We start from the raw sequence: 19,291 nt of genomic DNA, 5'->3' as shown, positions 1-19,291 counted from the left end.
ATGAATGGAATCACTTATTTTAAGAGTAATCACATTCGATTAGTTAAGATCCTTTCAAAATCTGATCTACCCATTATTTTACAGCTTATTTTGTTCTTACGCTATAAAATAAGCCTATATTATTGGTTGGTCTATTTCTATAATATTTCTATAATTCTATACAAGACTACAAACTTAAAAATGACATTGTTAAGGTAATTCACCAAAAGAACTGATTAATAGCTATAATAGAACAAAAATGAAAGAGACAATTTAGGAAAAGAAAAGGAAAGGCTAAATCATGTTCCTGGATAACATAACTTTTTAAAAATAATTTTTATTTATTTTCGGTTGTGTTGGGTCTTCATTGCTGCATGGAGGCTTTCTCTAGTTGTGGTGAGCAAGGGCTACTCTTCATCGCGGTGCGCGGGCTTCTCATTGCGGTGGCTTCTCTTGTTACAGAGCACAGGCTCTAGGCGTGTGGGCTTCAGTAGTTGCAGCACACAGGCTCAGTAGTTGTGGCACGTGGGCCCTAGAGCACGCAGGCTTCAGTAGTGTGGTGCGTGGGCTCAGTAGTTGTGGCACACGGGCTCAGTAGTTGTGGTGCACATGCTTAGTTGCTCCACGGCATGTGGGATCTTCTCCTGGACCAGGATTGAACCCATGTCCCCTGCATTGGCAGGCGGATTCTTAACCACTGCACCACCAGGGAAATCCTGGATAACATACTTTTAAAACTAATTCATTTTAATGGCAAAGTCATAAAGTCTAACCTAAAAATGAACAAAGATAATAATAAATAGATGCACATAAATTTACTGAAGGAAAACAAGATATCTCACGGTAAATCAACATCCTTGACATTAATCAAGATTGATGTCATTAAATAAAACAGTTATAGGTTCCTACTCTTTATCTTTTATCTATCTTTCTATCATTTATCTATCCATCTATCTATCATTTATCTACTGTCAAAGAACAGGATGATTGCACTCTGGTCCTAAGTCATTATGAAAATTATATTCTTATTTAACACAATACAGATAATGAAATAATAATGAAATAATGAATTGATCAATATGAGCATATTTGAACTACGAAAAAAATAAAAGACCTGAATGGTAAAACATTATGCAGTTCTAATTTCATTCCTATATAATTTTGGTTATCAACATTGTAATAGAACTTAAAAAACAATATATTTTAAAAGACTATTTTTTAATAAATGAAAAATATTGTCATATTCTTTTACTCATTTGCAAAAGGCTATACTTCTAATATATCTCTCCCCTGATACTTATAGTTGGAGTGGAGTGAGACATCAGTTGATTTCGAGTTTTATTCTGCTCTGTTCCAAGGCTTTTTCAAAATGTCCCCTTAGAGACATTCCTTCTGTATTTCCTAATTCTGGCTTAAGGCCATTCCCTGAAAAAAAAATACAGGGAGAGGTGGGGTAACTTTGGCTTCTGAATACTGTCTAAAGACAAAGAGTCTATCACTAGAGTCTTCAGTGGACTTATCCTTTCTTTGCTTGCTGAACTGGATTTGAGTGTTATCTGTGTTCAGAGGAATGATTTTGAGGAGAGTCTCCAAAAGATCTTGTTCCACAGCACAGATTTTCTAAATCTCTTTCTTTTTTTCTTTTTCTATGCAACTTGGGATGTTTTATATCACCCTCAAGATCTTTTCTGTTTGTTATTCTCATTCTTTTTTTTCCTGAGATAGTACTTATTAACCTGTGCACCAATTGATATGGTGGACCCAGGAGTAGTTGATTGATTATATGTTCTTAGAACTATTTTAAATTTCTCCCAGAATATCTTTCTCTTCTGTCTAGGCTTTAAAAAGTCTTAAATATTTACTGTGAGCTCGTACTGAGACCAGGGCATAAAATTAAGTCCCTTAAAACAGGGACTTGCTCTATTCTCAGGGAGATTTAGCTTTAGAAGGTAATTTAGCTTTGAGGATTTTCTTCTGACTAGAGAAAAAGAGTAGTAGGTCAGAAGAGAAAACAGCAAGAGGTAACTAAGGAGCATGGCAGTTAGTTAAGTTCAAATTATGATATGAAGTTTCTAAAAGAGACAGTTTAAAGGATATTACCTTAGTCCAGGAATCCTTTAAGAAGGTAATTTTTGAATCTGAGTTTCTTTTAGAGACCTCCTCAAACCAAGAAAAATCCACACAATTGAATATTTGGGATTCTGTTCCCTTTTTGCTTTAAGGCCCTTTTCATATGAGCAATTTTATCCATATTGAAAATTCCCCAAATTTTCCTATATTATCATCTTAATCAGCTTGAACTGCCATAACAAACTGCTCCAGACTGGGTGGTTGAAATAACAAAAATATTTTTTCCTCATAGTTCTGAAGGCTAGAATTCCATAATCAAAGTGCCAGCATATTCAGTTTCTGGTGAGAGCTTTCATTTCTGGCTTGTAGATGATGGCCTTCTCATAGTTTCTATATATTGTGGAGAGAAAAAGGGAGGAGGCTCTCTGGTGTTTCTTCCTTTGAGGGCACTAATCCCATCATGAGGCCCCCATCCTCCGGATTGCATCTAAACTTAATTATCTCCGAAAGGCACCATCTTCAAATACCATCACATCAGGGGTTTGGGCTTCAATATATAAATTTGGGTGGGGGGGGGACACAATTTGGTCCATAGCAATTATCTATGTTGAAATTATTTCATTTAGAAAGATAACACTTGAATTAGACATTGTGAAAACTGATTTAAGAGACAAACATGTGAGAGATTAGCAATGGTTGGTCCAGGTGCTTTTGTGCCTTGTGTCTGTACCATGGAACAAAATAGTTGGCTGTGTCTAATTTCTGATGGGTGAGTGTTTGGAGATGAGATATATCTGGAACTAAACTGTCATGAACAGTTTGTTTGCTAAACAAAGCAAGACAAGGCTGAGGATAGTTCTTATGTTTCTGTGGTAGGTGCTGCAAAGCGAAGTCTATCTTACATAGCTGTTGATTAAACAAGATATTTTATTTGTTAGTTCTTTGGGCTGACTCTAATGTCACTCTTGTTGAACTTATGTCTATCCTCTTTCCTATGTATTAACTTCTATATACCCACCAAAGAAAAAGATGAGAACAGTCAGAAAGGTCAGCAATATTTTTAGTAACAAGACAAATTTCTACCAAGTATGAATTTTTAAGTCTGATCAGAAAATCGAAAGATCCTAAAAGCCCAGATCAATCTCTGACACAATTTAGTACTACGGCCAGAGAGAGCATTCTTCATGCTTTAATAATGTCTAACTGCCATTTGTTCTTTTCCAACATGACAAAGAGAGGAGAAGATAAGTGAGGGTGAAGTTAGAGTGTAGCCGTTTGAAACACTGACCCTGGGTTACCTCTATAAGAATTTTACAAAACTGGCATTTTTCTCATAGCTATTTTAGTTTTTTGCCAACTTATCAAAAAAGTCACATCTTTCAAATTCCTTTAAGATCTTTATCATCCATTATTTAATAAGGACACTAATCTTGGCTTGTGTTTGCTAATATTTGTACTTCCCACAGTAAATGACAAAGGTGCCATTACTGTGATGACATGTTCTATGATGGCAGATTGGATTAGTATCATTAATGACATTTTTCTGATACTAATATACCCATGTTTTATTTTATATTGTTGCAAATATAGCATTGATAATCTGAGAATAAGTAAATTAGTATATATATAAATGAATTTGAATATTAAAAACTCCTATTTTATATACACATAAATTATTCATGGATCTAACAAATATAAATACAATCTAATACAAATTATTTCTCATGTCAAAGGAGGATTGGAGTATTAAGCAGTCATACTAAAGAACTTGTCAAAGACTGGTGCTTTCTCTGGGCAGAGGTCAGTAGCCTTTCAGAAACAGTGTTCCAGTCAATGTCTAAATGAAAGTTTGTGATTGAAGTAATAATCTAAAGGTCTTGTGGACCAGTAATCTTCAGTTCACACTGGAATATAAATTAAATTATGCTATGTCTTATTTAAATGTACATAATTTCAGGACACTGCAGTAATATAAAGTATAGATATGACTTCCATCCATCCAGGAAGGTTAATGGGGCTTGAGGAAAGAGAGTGTTGTAACAAAGAAAATTCCTCAGAATTAAGAGATTTGTTGGAAAAGTTAGATGCTTTCAGGTAATTAACCTTTTAGGGAGATACCTAGAGGAAATTAAGAGAGGTTTGATATTGCTGTTGTGGTTCCCTCTTCCTCCTTTTTAAACTGCATGGTGCTCTTATGGGAATATTGGGCTCTTACAGTTATTTGATATATTTGGTTGAATGCACGGAATGTTGCTGTATTTCTTCACTTATTTGATTATGTGTTTCTAGAGCCTTTTCTTTTACTCATTGGATTAGCAGTATATATTTTTCAAGATTAGCTCCTGTGGAAATTTACCCTTTTTTTATGAATTTAGAACTTTGGTCCCACAGGATGAAATACCAACCACTTGGCTTGATATCTGTGGCTCAGCATAACGCAGCCCCAGTGTATTGATAGTTTTGACCTATGCAGTTATACTTCCCGATATTCACCAGCTCAACCATAGATTGTAGCTATGCTAATTTCCTCAAAGGCCATCTTTATTCTGGCTTCTGTATTTTTACTAAAATTGGACTGTCTACCTCCTTTTCATCTAACCATATCATACTCAAATTAGTTGATGATGTCACTTTCTCTTCTAAATAGAAATTTAGGTAAAGAATGAACAGATTTCTAAATATTAGGTAATTACTTCATGTGAAGCAGAATAGAAGGCGGCAAAGGGAAGATGAGTTTTTTTGGCAGTTCAAAATATGTTTTAATGATAGTAAGGGGTGAGCAGCCCCAAACCATTAGCTGCAATATATTTAACTTCTTTATGTTATTTAAATCATGTATTCAAACTATATACCTTACACATTTCTTTCTGATTTGTAATTCATATGTAAAATTCTGAAGAGTGGGTTTTTTTAGGAGATAATTGGATAATTTATATAACTTCTTAAGAGTGAGGATGAACATTATGCAGATTATATTACTCCTCATACTTTTGCAAAGTGAAACCCGTTAAATAACCGTCAGTACTGCAGAACTAAAGACTAATCAATTATGTCTCATAATCTGGGAGAGATTCTTCATATATCTAATATAATTTCTTCAACAAAGATTAATAATTCATTTGATGCTTGTTCTTTTATTTCTGGTCAGCCAAAACGGTATTGCCAAAGAGGAGCAGAGAAGGGAGAGGGAGACGGGGCAGAGGGGAAAAGGGAGGAGGAGAGAGGGAGATTTGTCATCTGATAACATTGACTGTTATGTTTGCAGTAAAAAGAAATATATAAGGAATAAATAGAAAGATTCAGTTGTTGGAAAAAGTTTTATTTATTCAATAACTACTCATTAGTTGGTGATATGATATTCAATCTAGTTCAAAAATTAGAGGCTGGAAGATGTGAGAGAAAATTTACTGAGATCTTTCTGGGAAAAAAAAAAAAGAAATATTACCTAAAATAGTTTCTCTTATTACAACCTGACTAGTCTGACCACTACCTTTCTGATGGTGTTGAAATCAAATAGCAATAATTCCCTGAAGGGCTAGGGATTTTTTTTTTTTTTCTGTTCTGTTCATTATTGTAACTTCAGAGCCTAGAGTATGGCTGGCCCAAATATGGACTTAAGTATTTTTTGAATAAATTGTCTTGTTTAGTCAAGTAAAGTACATGGGATAAACATATAAAGTACTAGCTATTCAGTAACTATTTTAATTTGTATTAGATTATAAATTCCATGCTGATTAAAAACTAAAACTTGCATTGCTGCCTTGATTCATATTGTATTGTGTGCGATAATCATCAGTATTAGAAACAAGGAAATAAACACCTAACTAACAAAGTTCCCAAGACAGGACGACTTTGATTGGGCTGATAGGAGAAGAAATATGAAGTGATTGTAAGCGCTGACACACAGGACAATTTGAATTTTTTTGTGTAATGGCAACACCTATAGGAAAATTATATTCAACACAGTTTTATTCACATATAGTTAAGTAGAATATTTCTTTTCCATAAGTTTTAAAATATTTCCTTTAAAAGATTATAGTTTAATTTATTAGTGGTTCTATTCTTGCTTCCTTGACAAATCCCTGTAGAATATGTTTAACAATGTATAATGTTGACATACTTAACTAGAAAGAATGGTAGTAAAATGCATTTTGGTTTACCTATCTGTCCTCTGAGGAAATTAACTGTTGCATATGTGGAATGCTTTTTAAATGCTTTTATATTCTACTATATCAAGCACCTTTTTCCCCCTCCCTTAAAAAAATTTTCTTCTGTGTTCTAGAGCCTAGGATATCAGATTACAGAAATTTTAAGTTAAGCATGATTTAAATGATATATGCCTTGTCATTCACATTTTCCCAGAATGGATAAGAACTATGATTTCATCTTATGCCTGGAAAATTCACAAAGAATTATTTAGACTGGTAGAGCAGACACTTATTTGTCTGTACTTGCTATAGTGAAATTGCTCCAAGGATAGCTCCAAGGCTCTTTCGAAGTTTGAAATGAGAGACATAACTGGGAAATTCAGCACATTTACCAGACTTTTTTTTTTCTCTAAGTGAATTGAATATATATGTAAATATATATATTGCTGTTAATATTTTTTGTTTCCACAGTATTGAGTCATAGACAAGTGCTGAATGAGAATTTTAACTATCAGTTAGTCCCTTGTAATTTTCATCTATAAATTTTAAACACACTAACATGTGGACAAGTTTTTGTGGCACTTATGTCAAGAATTTTTTCTGTATCACTGAGGTAACACTTTTAATGAAAACCTGTCCAGGGGCATGAAAATCTATTTGTCATTAGTTATATAAGTGCTCTTTATGAATGTATTGTTTATTGCTGTGTAACAAATTTTCCTGAATCTTAATGGCTTAAAACACCAAACGTCATTCATATTTCATGATTTTGGGGAGTCAGGAATTCAGACAGGGTGCAGCAGGAAGATTTTTCCTCTGCTGTGTGATGTTCAAGGCCTCAACCAAAATAAATGCCCTTTCACTCACATTCAGTGATCAGTGATGCCTGTCAACTGTGGGCCAGAACATCCATGTGGACTTAGGTTCCTTTCAACATGGCAGCTGGGTCCCAGCCGCCAGTGTCGCAAGAGAGAGCCAGACAGAAGGCACAGTGCTGTCTGTGACCTAGCCTTGAAAGTCACAGGGCATCACTTCCACCACATTCTTTTAGTCAAAGCAGTCGCAAAGGTTCAAAGGGAAGGAACTGAAACCCCACCACTCAAGTAGAATGTCAAAAACTAGCAGGATGGGATATATATTAATGTGGCCATCTTTAGAAAAGACATTCTGCCATAATGTGTTTTAACAGTCCTGCAAAGTTGAACATGGAAAGTTTAATGAACAATGTAACTTCTACTTGAATTAATCGGAAGCAGTAAACCACAGATAATGATGTCATTGTAATATTACATGTGGAATCTGTGCCATGGATGACAGACTTCACAGACCTCTAGTGCTACTATTGTCCCTGTATATAGGCTTCTGTGGAAACCTGGAGAATACATAATCTAGGGTTTTATACTCTAAATGATGGCAGTACAGATGAAGGAATGCTGATAATTTTTTTAATACCTAAGTTATCAGAAAGCAGTAATAGTTGTTCATGACTTTATTCTTTCCAGTACTCTCTATATATGTGTATAAATGTGTATAAAATGTATATGTATGTAATATGTGTATTATATAAAATATTTATATATGTAATATATATGCATCTGTGTTCATAAACACAAACTCTGTACAATATATTTTTAAATAAACTAACAATCTAGATCACATTTGGAAGAAGGCAGCCAGAATGACAAAGTAATAACTTCTCAAAATTAGAATTGTTGAAGCATCAGCTGAATGGCCTGAATGGACATGTCAGAGAATTTGAAATGGAAGAGGATAGTAGTAGGAGCAATATAGATTCAGTCATTAGGTGAGATTTCAGACTGAATATCCTTTTATTTATTTATGGTTTATTTAATTATTAATATTAGTACAAGTAATTCTCAAGTCCTATTCCTAAAGTGACCATTGTATTAATTTAGTAGTGCTGCCATAACCGAGCACCACAGACTGGGTGGCTTAACAGAAATTTATTTTCTCACAGTTCTTGAAGCTAGAATTTTGGGTTTGAGATGTCTATAGGTTTGATTTTTTAAGCCTCTCTCCTTGGCTTTTAGATGGCTATCTTCTCTATCTGTCTACACTTGATCATCCCTCTGTGTGTGCCTGAGTCCTAATCTCTTCTTCTTATAAGGACACAAGTCATATTGGATTAGGGCCCACCCTGATGACTTCATTTTAACTGAATTACATCTTTAAAGACCCTTTCTCCATATACAGTTACATTCTGAGGTACTGGGGATTCTCCAATAGGAATTTGGGGGGTGGGACACTGTTTAGCCTATAACATCCATGAGATAATATTTTTCTGTTTATTAAAATAAAATTACACTAGACGTAAATTTCTTACTCTGCAGTCAGGAGAGAAGAGGGAGTCAGCAGGAGTTTATAAATGCTTGTTCATGATCAGCATTCAAGAAAGTCACTGGCTATTTCCACTTGCATTTGATGTGTCAAGGATGCATTTTTGCCTGCCCCAAACATATTAGTGCTTGAGTTATAATAATAAAATAGGTAACCTTACAAACTGAATTCACAATTTTACATTGTTCTATTTTTGTCTGTCACTCATGAGGTTTCCATTTTATTCCAAAAAATATTTGCACAATGTAAAGATTTGTGAAAATAGCTATTCAAAAGCTGAGGCAAGAAATAAATTGAGATTAGATTGGTTAAAAACATGAAATTTCAAGGAACAAAATTTTACAGTAAATCTGATAATTGTCCAAACGTGTTACAAGATGAATGGTTACTATTGTACACCACAACAAAAGTACCAGAATTTACTGGATAATGTGGGATAAGCCTGACTAAGTTTAATGTTGCTTTTTACATTTTATAGTTTTGTCCAAAGTTTCCAGGATATAGTTATTTTCATGTCTATTTCTATATATACTTTTTCTCTAATCAGTTTTTACTTCAGGATATTAACAATTTCTATGCAATTCTTTCAGATCTTTAAAAATATCCCAAGATGATATTATCCTTACACAATATGGTTGTACAAGATATTTTTTAAAATTTTAATTATTATTTAAGTTACCTCTAAATTAATTTGAAAGTCTTTTCCTCTAGCTTTTGCCAATTCTTTTTTCTCATCCATCCATGCTTTCACTATGTTTTCCTTTTTGTAGTATACTGAGAATTGTGTTTCATTTTAATAAAGGAGCAAGTAAATATAAACTGTGATTATGTGTTTGAAATAGAAGTTTAAAATTTCTGAATACTCTGCAGCCTTAATTTTTTCCCTCCTTTCCATGGCACTGCTGCTTTCAGTGACTGGAAGTCCTCACCATTTCTCACTTCGTTTATTTCAGTAGCATTGTCAGTGGTCTCACCCTATCTTGTTCCTGTACTTAGATATTGCCCAGGCTATTTAAAGCTGATCATGTTGAAATGATTGGTAGCACATCTTCATTAACTTCAGAATCAGATATTAATAATATTTTAGAGATGCTTAGAAGGTCCTTAAGGTATTGGCAATAATCTACATCTCTGTTCAGCAACTTCTTGCTCTCGTCTAGGCCCCTGCCACATTGAATTATTTGAATTTTTCAAGATATATAACATTTTCTCATATCTCATTGCTTTTTAGCACTTTTCTCTGTGCTTGGCTAGCATCTTTTCTTTTCCCTGATGCCTCATTTCATTTTTCTTTATCTCTCATTCACTGGACAAATATTTATTGAGGGCTTCTTTGTATTATATATCCATAATATATAAGTTATATATAAGTAAGAACTAAGTAACAAGGAGTGAACAAGATAGCAACAACACTACTATTACAATCCTGCTGATTACTTTACCTGGCTGGCTTCTATGTTAGCACTTCCTATATGGTATTATTTTCCGACTACACTACGTTACACTTTGGCAAATACTTTGTCTTTTATCTTTATCAGTCCAGTACCTATTACAATGCATGGACATGGTATAGCTCAGTGAATGCCACTAATGTAATGAATATGTGGACCTGCTTTTGCGGAATGTGTGTTTATTCATAGTCATGATACAATGACTTGCATTTTATCTGCTTATTTTCAATTTCTTTTTCAATTCTGGACTATTATTATTTCATCAGAAGAGGCTTTTATAAGCACTGTGTTAAGGACGTTAATTCAAAGAAAATACTTAGAGATTCACCCAAAATCGAATGTAATACCAAAATGCCTTTGTTGACTGGTGTATTTCTCAACCAGAGAAAGAGAACCGGTAGACTGGCTTATGTGATTGTGGCGACTGGCTGGGCAAAAGCAAAACCTGGAGAGCACACCATCAGGAAGGGCAGGCTGGAATTCTTGACATGGGCAGAATTTTAAACTTCATCAAGAAGCCTCAATTGTTCTTAAGGCTTTTCAACTGCCATTTGAATAAGGCCCACCCAGATGATCTACCATAGTCTCCCTTACTTAAAGTCAACTGTAATGGACTGTAATCATATCTACAAAACATCTTCACAGCACATCTACATTAGTGTTTGATTGAATAACTGGAGTCTGATGTATCAAAAAAATCAGAAGTCGTTAGTTGTGAGTAATAATATGTGTTAACATTTTACAACTTCTTTACCATTTCTCTAGCATTATCCTCAGCACTTCACAAGCATTGATTCATTTCATCCTCAGAACAACCTAAGAAGATATTATTATTCATATTTTACTGTTAAGAAAAAACTACAGAGAGGTAAATTTGATTTGAGAATCTATTCCTTTAGAAGATATGTATTTTTGTCATTTAAATTCATTAATGTATCTCAAGGCCCTGTAACGTGCTGGGCTAGAAAAATCAACAGCAACGGATTACAAATAATTTTGAAAAAATAAATTTTTCTAAATGATATGTCTTTATCATAGAGAAGTGCATCTAATGACGGGTTTCATCTTGACACTTGACACTCATTCTCCAGTGGAGCAATAGTGAAACAGTTGTTGTCGGTCATTTTGAAGGGCAGAGTTTGGAGCTAGAGCATTTGTGTGATGAGTCAAAATTATGTTCTGAGGCAAATTGCCTAATGATTATACAGTCTTCTTAGGATAAAGAATTCAGATGTAAGAATATTATTGAATAGAAACATGATTGAAAACGGTCAACTGTTAAATTTACTCTATTTCAGAACACTTGATGAATTTTATTTAAATGAGAATCAACATGAAGTATGGTCAGTATCGTGGGGACTAGAGGCAAATGGATTGAATTCTGGTTTTGCTCCTCCCTTGAACAGTGTACAAATGGGGATAATAATAGTACTTACTGTATAGAATTTTTCTGAGGGGTAAAGACAATATTCTAAGCATAAATGCACAGTTAATACACAGAACTAAGCCTACCACATAATGTTCTTTTTTTAAAATTTTTCAATTTTTAAAAATTTATTTTATTTATTTATTTTTGGCTGTGTTGGGTCTTTGTTGCTGTGCGCGGGCTTTCTCTAGTTGAGGCGAGCGGGGGCTACTCTTCGTTGCGGTGCACGGGCTTCTCATTGCAGTGGCTTCTTCTGTTGCGGAGCACGGGCTCTAGGCACGCGGGCTTCAGTAGTTGTGGCACGTGGGCTCTAGAGCGCAGGCTCAGTAGTTGTGGCGCACGGGCTTAGTTGCTCAGCGGCATGTGGGATCTTCCCAGACCAGGGCTCGAACCCGTGTCCCCTGCATTGGCAGGCAGATTCTCAACCACTGCGCCACCAGGGAAGTCCCGCATAATGTTCTTTAAGCATTCGTTAAACAAATGTTAGCCTTTCGGTGAGTTAAACTTTACTGGTGGGTTGTTATGTGGTAAATACATGGATCCTGGATATTTGGAAAAAATAGAAAAGTGAACACTTCCAAGTCATAAAGCAAATTCTTTTCTTTTAAGCTTACAGTTTGCTCATTGATAGTAAGCTATTCTGATGAGTTAGAGTTGGGACTTCAAATGTATAATACTTATAAATGGTACTTATAAGTTAACTGTGCTCTAGGAACCTTCAGTAATTTGAATGTATTAATTTTGCATGAAAGAGAAACATGCCTCTCCTAATAAATCTTTGGCATTTTTGTGAACATTTATTAAAATATATTGCTTTTTGATGCTTTAAAATTGATTTTATAAATTAAAAGACCAAATGAAGATAGAAGTTCAGTAATTAAATGAAATAGTTTTGATATACAAAACTGGAGAGAAAGAGCAACTTAAAATTTCAATGTTTAGGTTTTGCATCTCAGTTTATTATGAGTGTGCAAGAAACATTTTGTAATAATGGAGAGTCATTTCATGTCATAGCGTATTCTTTGTGGTGTAGTAAAAGGTTACAGGGCAAAGTCAGACTACTCAGTGTTAAACCTAGAAATGATTTCTACTCTGTCCCACGTTTTACAGATTTTGGACTTAGGGGTCCAGTAGGTTTGATCATTTTTAGTGTTCATATACTCTACCTAGAAATAAGTGAGAGCAGTGCTTAGAACAAAAACTTAGGATAAGGAATTCTTGGACTCTCAAGCATTTTCCTTCATTTTAAAACCCTACTTATATAATCTCATAGTCAATTGTCAGTTTATCATGTTGGAATCTTTCTTTTCATAGTAACTGATGGTTGCTGACAACTGACTTCCTCTGGATGTAGTCCGAGCAGTTCTATGTGCAACCTTCTCAGAATACCCCAATTAGTGACCCCAATCTTGGCAAAAATGCTCTATCTGTCCAGAAAGAAATGGGGACTTTAATTTTTCAGTCAGCTGTCCTCTGACATTCCTAGTATTAGAAGCCTGTGATAGAATTGTCTGCACTTCATGAAGTACGTTTATAACAACAATTCTTTTCACAGAAGAGCAAATTTAGCATATAAATTTGTAGGTTAATGCCTCAAATTGTTATTTGCATCTTTGGTTGGAAGCAATAGTGGAAAATGTATTGATTTTTTTCAACTCATGGATGCTGGAAACCTACTTGAATATGCAGTGCCTTGACACTGGCTCATGCTTTTCAAGTTACATTATGAAATAATTATCTGCTGTTCCTTTTTAAAATTTAGAAGTTAATAAAGTTTTCATACATTTTTAAAGCTAACTTTATAAGTACAATTAAATAATGTGAGTAATTAAAAGTTGGGAGTTCCTGTTTGTTTCATTTTCTGCTTTCTCCTAAAGCCAATTTTTCCCATCATAAGCGTTAAATCTGAATGGTGAACCATTTATACTTGATGTAATTTGGAAAGTACAGAAATCATCTTTGCCTCAAGCCAGGGTTCCTACAATTTTGACAGTCCCTAAGCATGCCACCATGATTCAATCCCTTAGATTAAAAAATCAAAAGCCCCTGGTTGTATGGTAATAGATGGATTTGAGGGGAATCTATGAAATAAGTATTGTCCTTTTAATAGTTTTAGAATGATCAACTAGTCTAGTCATTTACAATGTCTTCTGAAAAAGTGATCTTTTGTGGGGGGAGAAGGAGGACGAAGGAGAAAATATTCAGAAAATGAGATTAAATTTAATCTGGCTAAATTAGAAAAATAGTTTTCCTGAAGGATTTTCATGAAGTTATACTGTTTTGAGGCCAAAATCAGTATTTCACACATCTGTTCATCTACTCTGTTCTCATGACTATATTTTAACGCATGTTTTATTATTCTTGTTTATAAAAGTAAGAAAAGATCACTATAGGAAATTTGGAAAACACTAAAGACTATAAAGAAGAAAATGAAATCAACTGCTGTTGAATAACCCAAACTTTAACTCCTGTAGTAATTTTTATATGTTTACCTTTAAAATGGTATAGTGTATAAGCAATTTTTCTCAATTATGAGAAAAATTGGCCTTATTTCATAAAGTTCAACATAATTAGCAAACCGTATTAACTTATCTTACTCTAATACTTTTTGTAAAAATTTGTCTACTTAATCCTACAAATGTGAAAAAACATGAGCAATACTATTCCATAAAAATTGTGTATTGTTTTCTTCTCGTATCTCTAACATGTTTAAAAATGTACTCATTGCCTTATTAGCGAAGTGGTAAGGTAGAGACTTACGTTGGCTAACAATTATGATTCGCATTTTACTTTCATTGATCTTATAGTGTAATTTCCTTTCAGAGTCTAGCATTAATTCAGTGTTTGTATCAGAAATATTTAAATTTCTCTCTGCTTAAATAGAAATTTGTAAGGCGTTTTGTCAGGGAGATTAAATAAATATCATTTTGATATATAGACTGTCTCCTTTCTCGCTGACATCCATGTCCTTTTGTAAAATGCTCTAGGGCAACAAAAGTTTATGATCTTTTCCCAAAAAGCAAATGTTTAAAATCCACTAACTTTGGAGGTCTTTTTCAAACTTGAAATTTCCTTTTAATCTGTATCATAAAGGTTTCTTTTAATGGCAAATATAGTGTTTTCCCCTTTAGGTAGTAATATTCCTATGATTCTTCAAAAGTAATCTATGCATTCATGGCATGGTAAAATATGATAATAATATTCAACAACTCCTATGATAACCAAATTACTCTACAGAGTAGTTCACATCATGGCCACTGTGATATAAGGTTATGGTTTACTTTTTAAATGTGGACCATGGTTTGGAAGAACAACTTTTGATATATCAGAATATAGTGATCACATGAATACCCATTACTCTTTTGACCCTCAGAAATCCTTTCTCTTCTCAGTGACATATTGCTAAGGTTTCTTTTATTTCTTTTTTTCTTTCTGCCTCAGAAAGGACAGCCTAGGCATATTCTTTGTTTTGAAAAATCTGTACTTCCCTTTTATTTTACCATTCACTTCTTTTGAAGTTATAAATTCTCTATTACTTATTTGCCTAACTTACATTTATTACACTAATTCTTGTATTTTGTGATAAATGCAATTTAAAGATATTAAAACTTGAGTGTGATTTAATTTCAGCTTAATATAAAAACTCAGTCATTTACATGGCGCTCCCAACCATCCATCTTTAGACAGGTCCATTAATTGTCACTTTCATCATGTAAAAATTAAAGGGGCTTATTTTCTTATTGACTTAGTCATTGATTTTTTCAACTGCAGTACCTTTGAATTCAATGTCAGTTGTTTCAACCTCTGCATCATAAAAATTAAGTATTAATACTCATATTACCTTAAGTAAACAAATGATCCCTATTTTTGGAAAAAAAAATTATTGTTTACTTAGAGCATTTTCCCTGCTCATTCTCTCTTTTCCTTTAAAAAAAAAACAACTTAGCTCTATTTTCCCTCATAGAGATCTAGGTAAATGTTTTCATCTGGTCAGAAGTTTTTTGCCCTAATATTTGAGAAATATCTCTAGAAGAAATTAAAACTTCATTAAAACTTGGAGGAAGGGAGGACATTTCTTTCTTGTCCACGGGAGAATCCTACCATTAAGCATATTTCTTGGAACATACCAGTTAGTTCACTCAATATTTATTGAATAAATGAATGCTATCCCTGAGAAATAAATCAGTAGTTCTTATTCTTAGTCTGTTTCATCATTAGCAGTGTTTAAGGCAACAGTGGAAATTTAAAATATAATAGAGTTTTCTTCTCCCAGCTATGAAGGATTTGTTTGTTTTAGACTCAAAGCTCATGCCAAGAAGAAGTAGAGAAAATTAAATTTTAAAAAAATCAGTTTGATGGCATTGGAGAGATGATGAGGAAACCACTGCTCCACCTCTTTGACACATACTGTGCAGTAATCTTTCCTCTTGAGTGCCACAAGATTGTTTTAAATTCAGCTCTGCTTTTAGTGGTCATCTGTTTTATCTGAGACTCTCCTGCTAAGCAGATTAATAATTCAGCAGATACTTTTAGGGGAAAATTGAAGAACATTGGGATCGTTTCTTACACCTCTTTCTCTTTGAGATCATGGGCCCACACTTCTCAGTGACTTGCATGGTCCTTGTATTTTTGTACTGTCTTTCACTAATGTGTGCTGTCATCTTTAGTATTTGCCTCTTTCTACATTGTTGTCCCAGTCATGGTTCTTGAAATGAGTACTTAGATCAGTGATTATTTGTCGTTCATTTATAATCAATTCAAATATCACTTCCAGTACTATCAGTTTTTATTTCTTTGCTGCACTTTCATTTCTTTTGGCAAATTCCTTCATTAGATTATCCATTTTTGTAAAATGTCACGTGGGTTTAACACTGGGAGAGAAGGAAGCAATGCAGCTATACACTTTGATGTCTTTGGTAAAACTGAGTAACAGATGCATAGTGACCAATCCTTGACAGACTTTGAAAGAAGCAAGGTGTGTGTCACTGGTCATGATGAACATCTCTTATTTGTGTAGTGATTTGTGGAGGTTAACTGTGTGTAATTAGTGCACTTCTTATTCTTCAATGAAAAGCTTTTTTCAAATGAAGGATTATAAAGTGTGGGCAACACCTTTTCCACTGTGTGGCTTAAAAAAAAGAAAAGAAAAGGTGCCTAAGGTCATACAGCTAGTGAGTGGAAAGACAGAATAGAAAATGATAATTAAAGGTAATTTAATGGCAATTAATGTTTTAGTTGAATTATCTTTCATTTGACTGAAAATAAAAAAGAGAAAAAGAACAGTCAAGAAATAATTGTGACATTTACAATTATTATTTCTAATAAAACAGTTTGCCGGGAGGATTCATACCACTCTGTGGTCTCATGTGCTGCTGTAGTTCTCACTCCTATGGACCCAACAATAGAGATGAAGAAAAGAGAAGAACTAAAATTTCCTGAGCCTTCGAAACAGTAAGTAGTTCATTTGATTTTTCAGAGTTTTGTAAAACTTACTAGTTAGATAACTGATCAGAATTTGATCACTCAAAAATTGTGCTTTATAATGAATGTATTAATATTAGTATATTGAGAGAACAGAAATAAATTTTGCACATTTTAAAAAATCAACTTATCCTAATAATGCCTCAATGAATAACTTCTGTCTTCTGACTTTGTGTGTTTGAACTATATGCCTTTCAAGTTTCATTTTGTTACCTCATCTCAGTGATGTGAGTAAGTAGACTGAAGCCCTTCATTTCCTTAACACTCACTGTGATTATGGATGTACTGTTCTTGGATTCCTTATTTTATAGTTGTAGTCTTTAATGGTCTAAAATATGATCACTTTTAAATATAAATTTCTTAGCCTTAAGTTGGTTTGTACTTTATAAGGAATGAAAGTTATTTTTAACTTTATACTATTTAATGTTTCCATATTTTTTTCCATTTAAACAGATCAAGCTTCATTTAAATTTAAATTTGATCTTATATTGAATAAATAATAGATTTTTTTCTTATAATGGCCAAATAATTAAATTTATAATAGCAAATGTAAGGTACATGGACTTAAAATATCAAATAAACTAGGATTATTTCTAGTTATGTATTAAGTAAATTAAAAGGGAAAACCTACTGATGATTTTCCAGTCAAAGTAGTGCCATGCTTGCTTTAAGGTCTTGGGTAGGAGACTAGGAGATGTATGGTGTTGCCAAGGATTGCTGGCTGCAGTAGGAGTTACCTTGTAGTACCTACTATTTTCCCCCATTAGATTAACTGTATCATACTTGTTTCTTTCTTGATGTCTTTCTACTGGATAAGCTACTAAGACTGAGTTTCCTGGAACATGATAGTGTCTGATACTCTTTGTGAAAATCAATTAGAAAATCCCTTAATGTTACACTCGGTAATGTCAAAGTCAAATAGAGCAATGTGTATATTTGATGGCATGAAGATAGTATTAATATTCCCATCATAGAGGAAAGAATTACTAACCAATTCAGAAAGTAATGATTGTAATTCAGTTTTAATACAAGCTAAAAGTGAAAACAATTCAACTACTCTTAATACAGTCTAATTTTTCGGTTCCAAAAGCCTTTTTTGTCTACTAGGAAGAAAATTACTTCTCATATGTGCCAATTGAATTGTATTAGAAAACTCAAATGCATTTTTTGCAATGTATGTATGTTTATATTTGTAAATTGGATCTTAAATTCTCTTAATTATCTTTCAGTGATTCTATTCAAAGCTGGCAAATAGTATTATTTGTTTACATAAAATGTCTTTTTTTCCAGTCTTAGATACTTCATAAATACTCATTCTTCTTTATTCTGAGGTATAGATTGAAGTAGACAGCATTTGTTAACTGGCTGTTCTTTTTCTTCCTGTTACCATACATTCACTCTGATACTCGTCTGTATTCTCTGAATCTGCTTTCTCATTTAAACACTCTCCCTCAATAGGATCATTCATTCATTTCTATAGGTTTTGTTATTGTTTTTGTTTTTCTGAGTCAGAGAGATCTTGGTTAAAATCTTAACTTTTCTACATATTAGGTGGAAATTGGAGACATTTTACTTAAACGCTTTGTCTTTTTTTTTCTACATCTGTCAGAAAACATGGGGTGATATCACCATCTTTACAGGGTCATTGTTAGTGTTATGTGAAGTGATATTGTTAAAGGACCTGAAATCTAAAAATCCATAAAAGTGTTAGTTATGTTGCCCCTTCCATAGCTTCAACTACCAACATTACTGATGATTTACAGATATATATTCTTCTCCTGAAGGCTCTTCTTAATGCAAGTCTAATATATAAAGTTCTTGACCGGGCTTGTCTAACTAGGTGTCCTACCAGAATCTTTTACTAAGTATGTTTAAACCAAATTAATGACCCTTCTAGCCCCCTCAAGCTTTTCATTCCTTCTGATTTCCATATTTATGTAAAGCGACCATTATTTTTCTTTTCTTAAAATCTTGATATGTTTTTTCCTCACATCTCACATTCAATTAGTTATTGATTACTTGATTAACGTCTCTGTTATATTTTTCTTACCATTTGAGCTGACCAGGAAGGCATACACTTCTTATATTTTAAAACTTTTTCTAACATGTATATTCAATGAGATCTTAATAAAGCCATTCAAATAGTGGTCATCTATCAAATGGAGATTACATATGCCCTCCATACCTCACACTGCTGTTTTGAGAATTAAATGATAGGTATGACTATACGGCAAGAACACAATTCAGATGTAGTGATTAATTCAAAACTCGTTTGCCAATGAGAGAAGCCCTGATATAAATTGATTTCAGAAAAATCAAGGGTGATGGTTGTTATTGGCTCGTGTAATTGAAAGTGTAGAGGTAGAAATTTCCTCAAG

The 19,291-nt window shown here is 33.5% G+C and overlaps 1 protein-coding gene across 7 annotated transcripts in view; it reads left to right on the top strand.

Moving 5' to 3' along the window:
• Positions 1-19,291, top strand: part of CCSER1 (coiled-coil serine rich protein 1) — a 1,301,104-nt gene that overhangs the window by 291,595 nt on the left and 990,218 nt on the right. For all 7 annotated transcript variants that reach the window (XM_061191724.1, XM_061191723.1, XM_061191722.1 and 4 more), the window contains exon 5: positions 16,763-16,883. In XM_061191724.1, the coding sequence (XP_061047707.1) occupies positions 16,763-16,883 (121 nt within the window). The remainder of the gene's footprint in view (positions 1-16,762; positions 16,884-19,291) is intronic.

Source organism: Eubalaena glacialis, chromosome 5 (genome assembly GCF_028564815.1).
Source record: "Eubalaena glacialis isolate mEubGla1 chromosome 5, mEubGla1.1.hap2.+ XY, whole genome shotgun sequence".
In the NCBI taxonomy this organism is placed as follows: domain Eukaryota; kingdom Metazoa; phylum Chordata; class Mammalia; order Artiodactyla; family Balaenidae; genus Eubalaena; species Eubalaena glacialis.
This window is presented reverse-complemented; position numbering and strand designations above follow the sequence as displayed.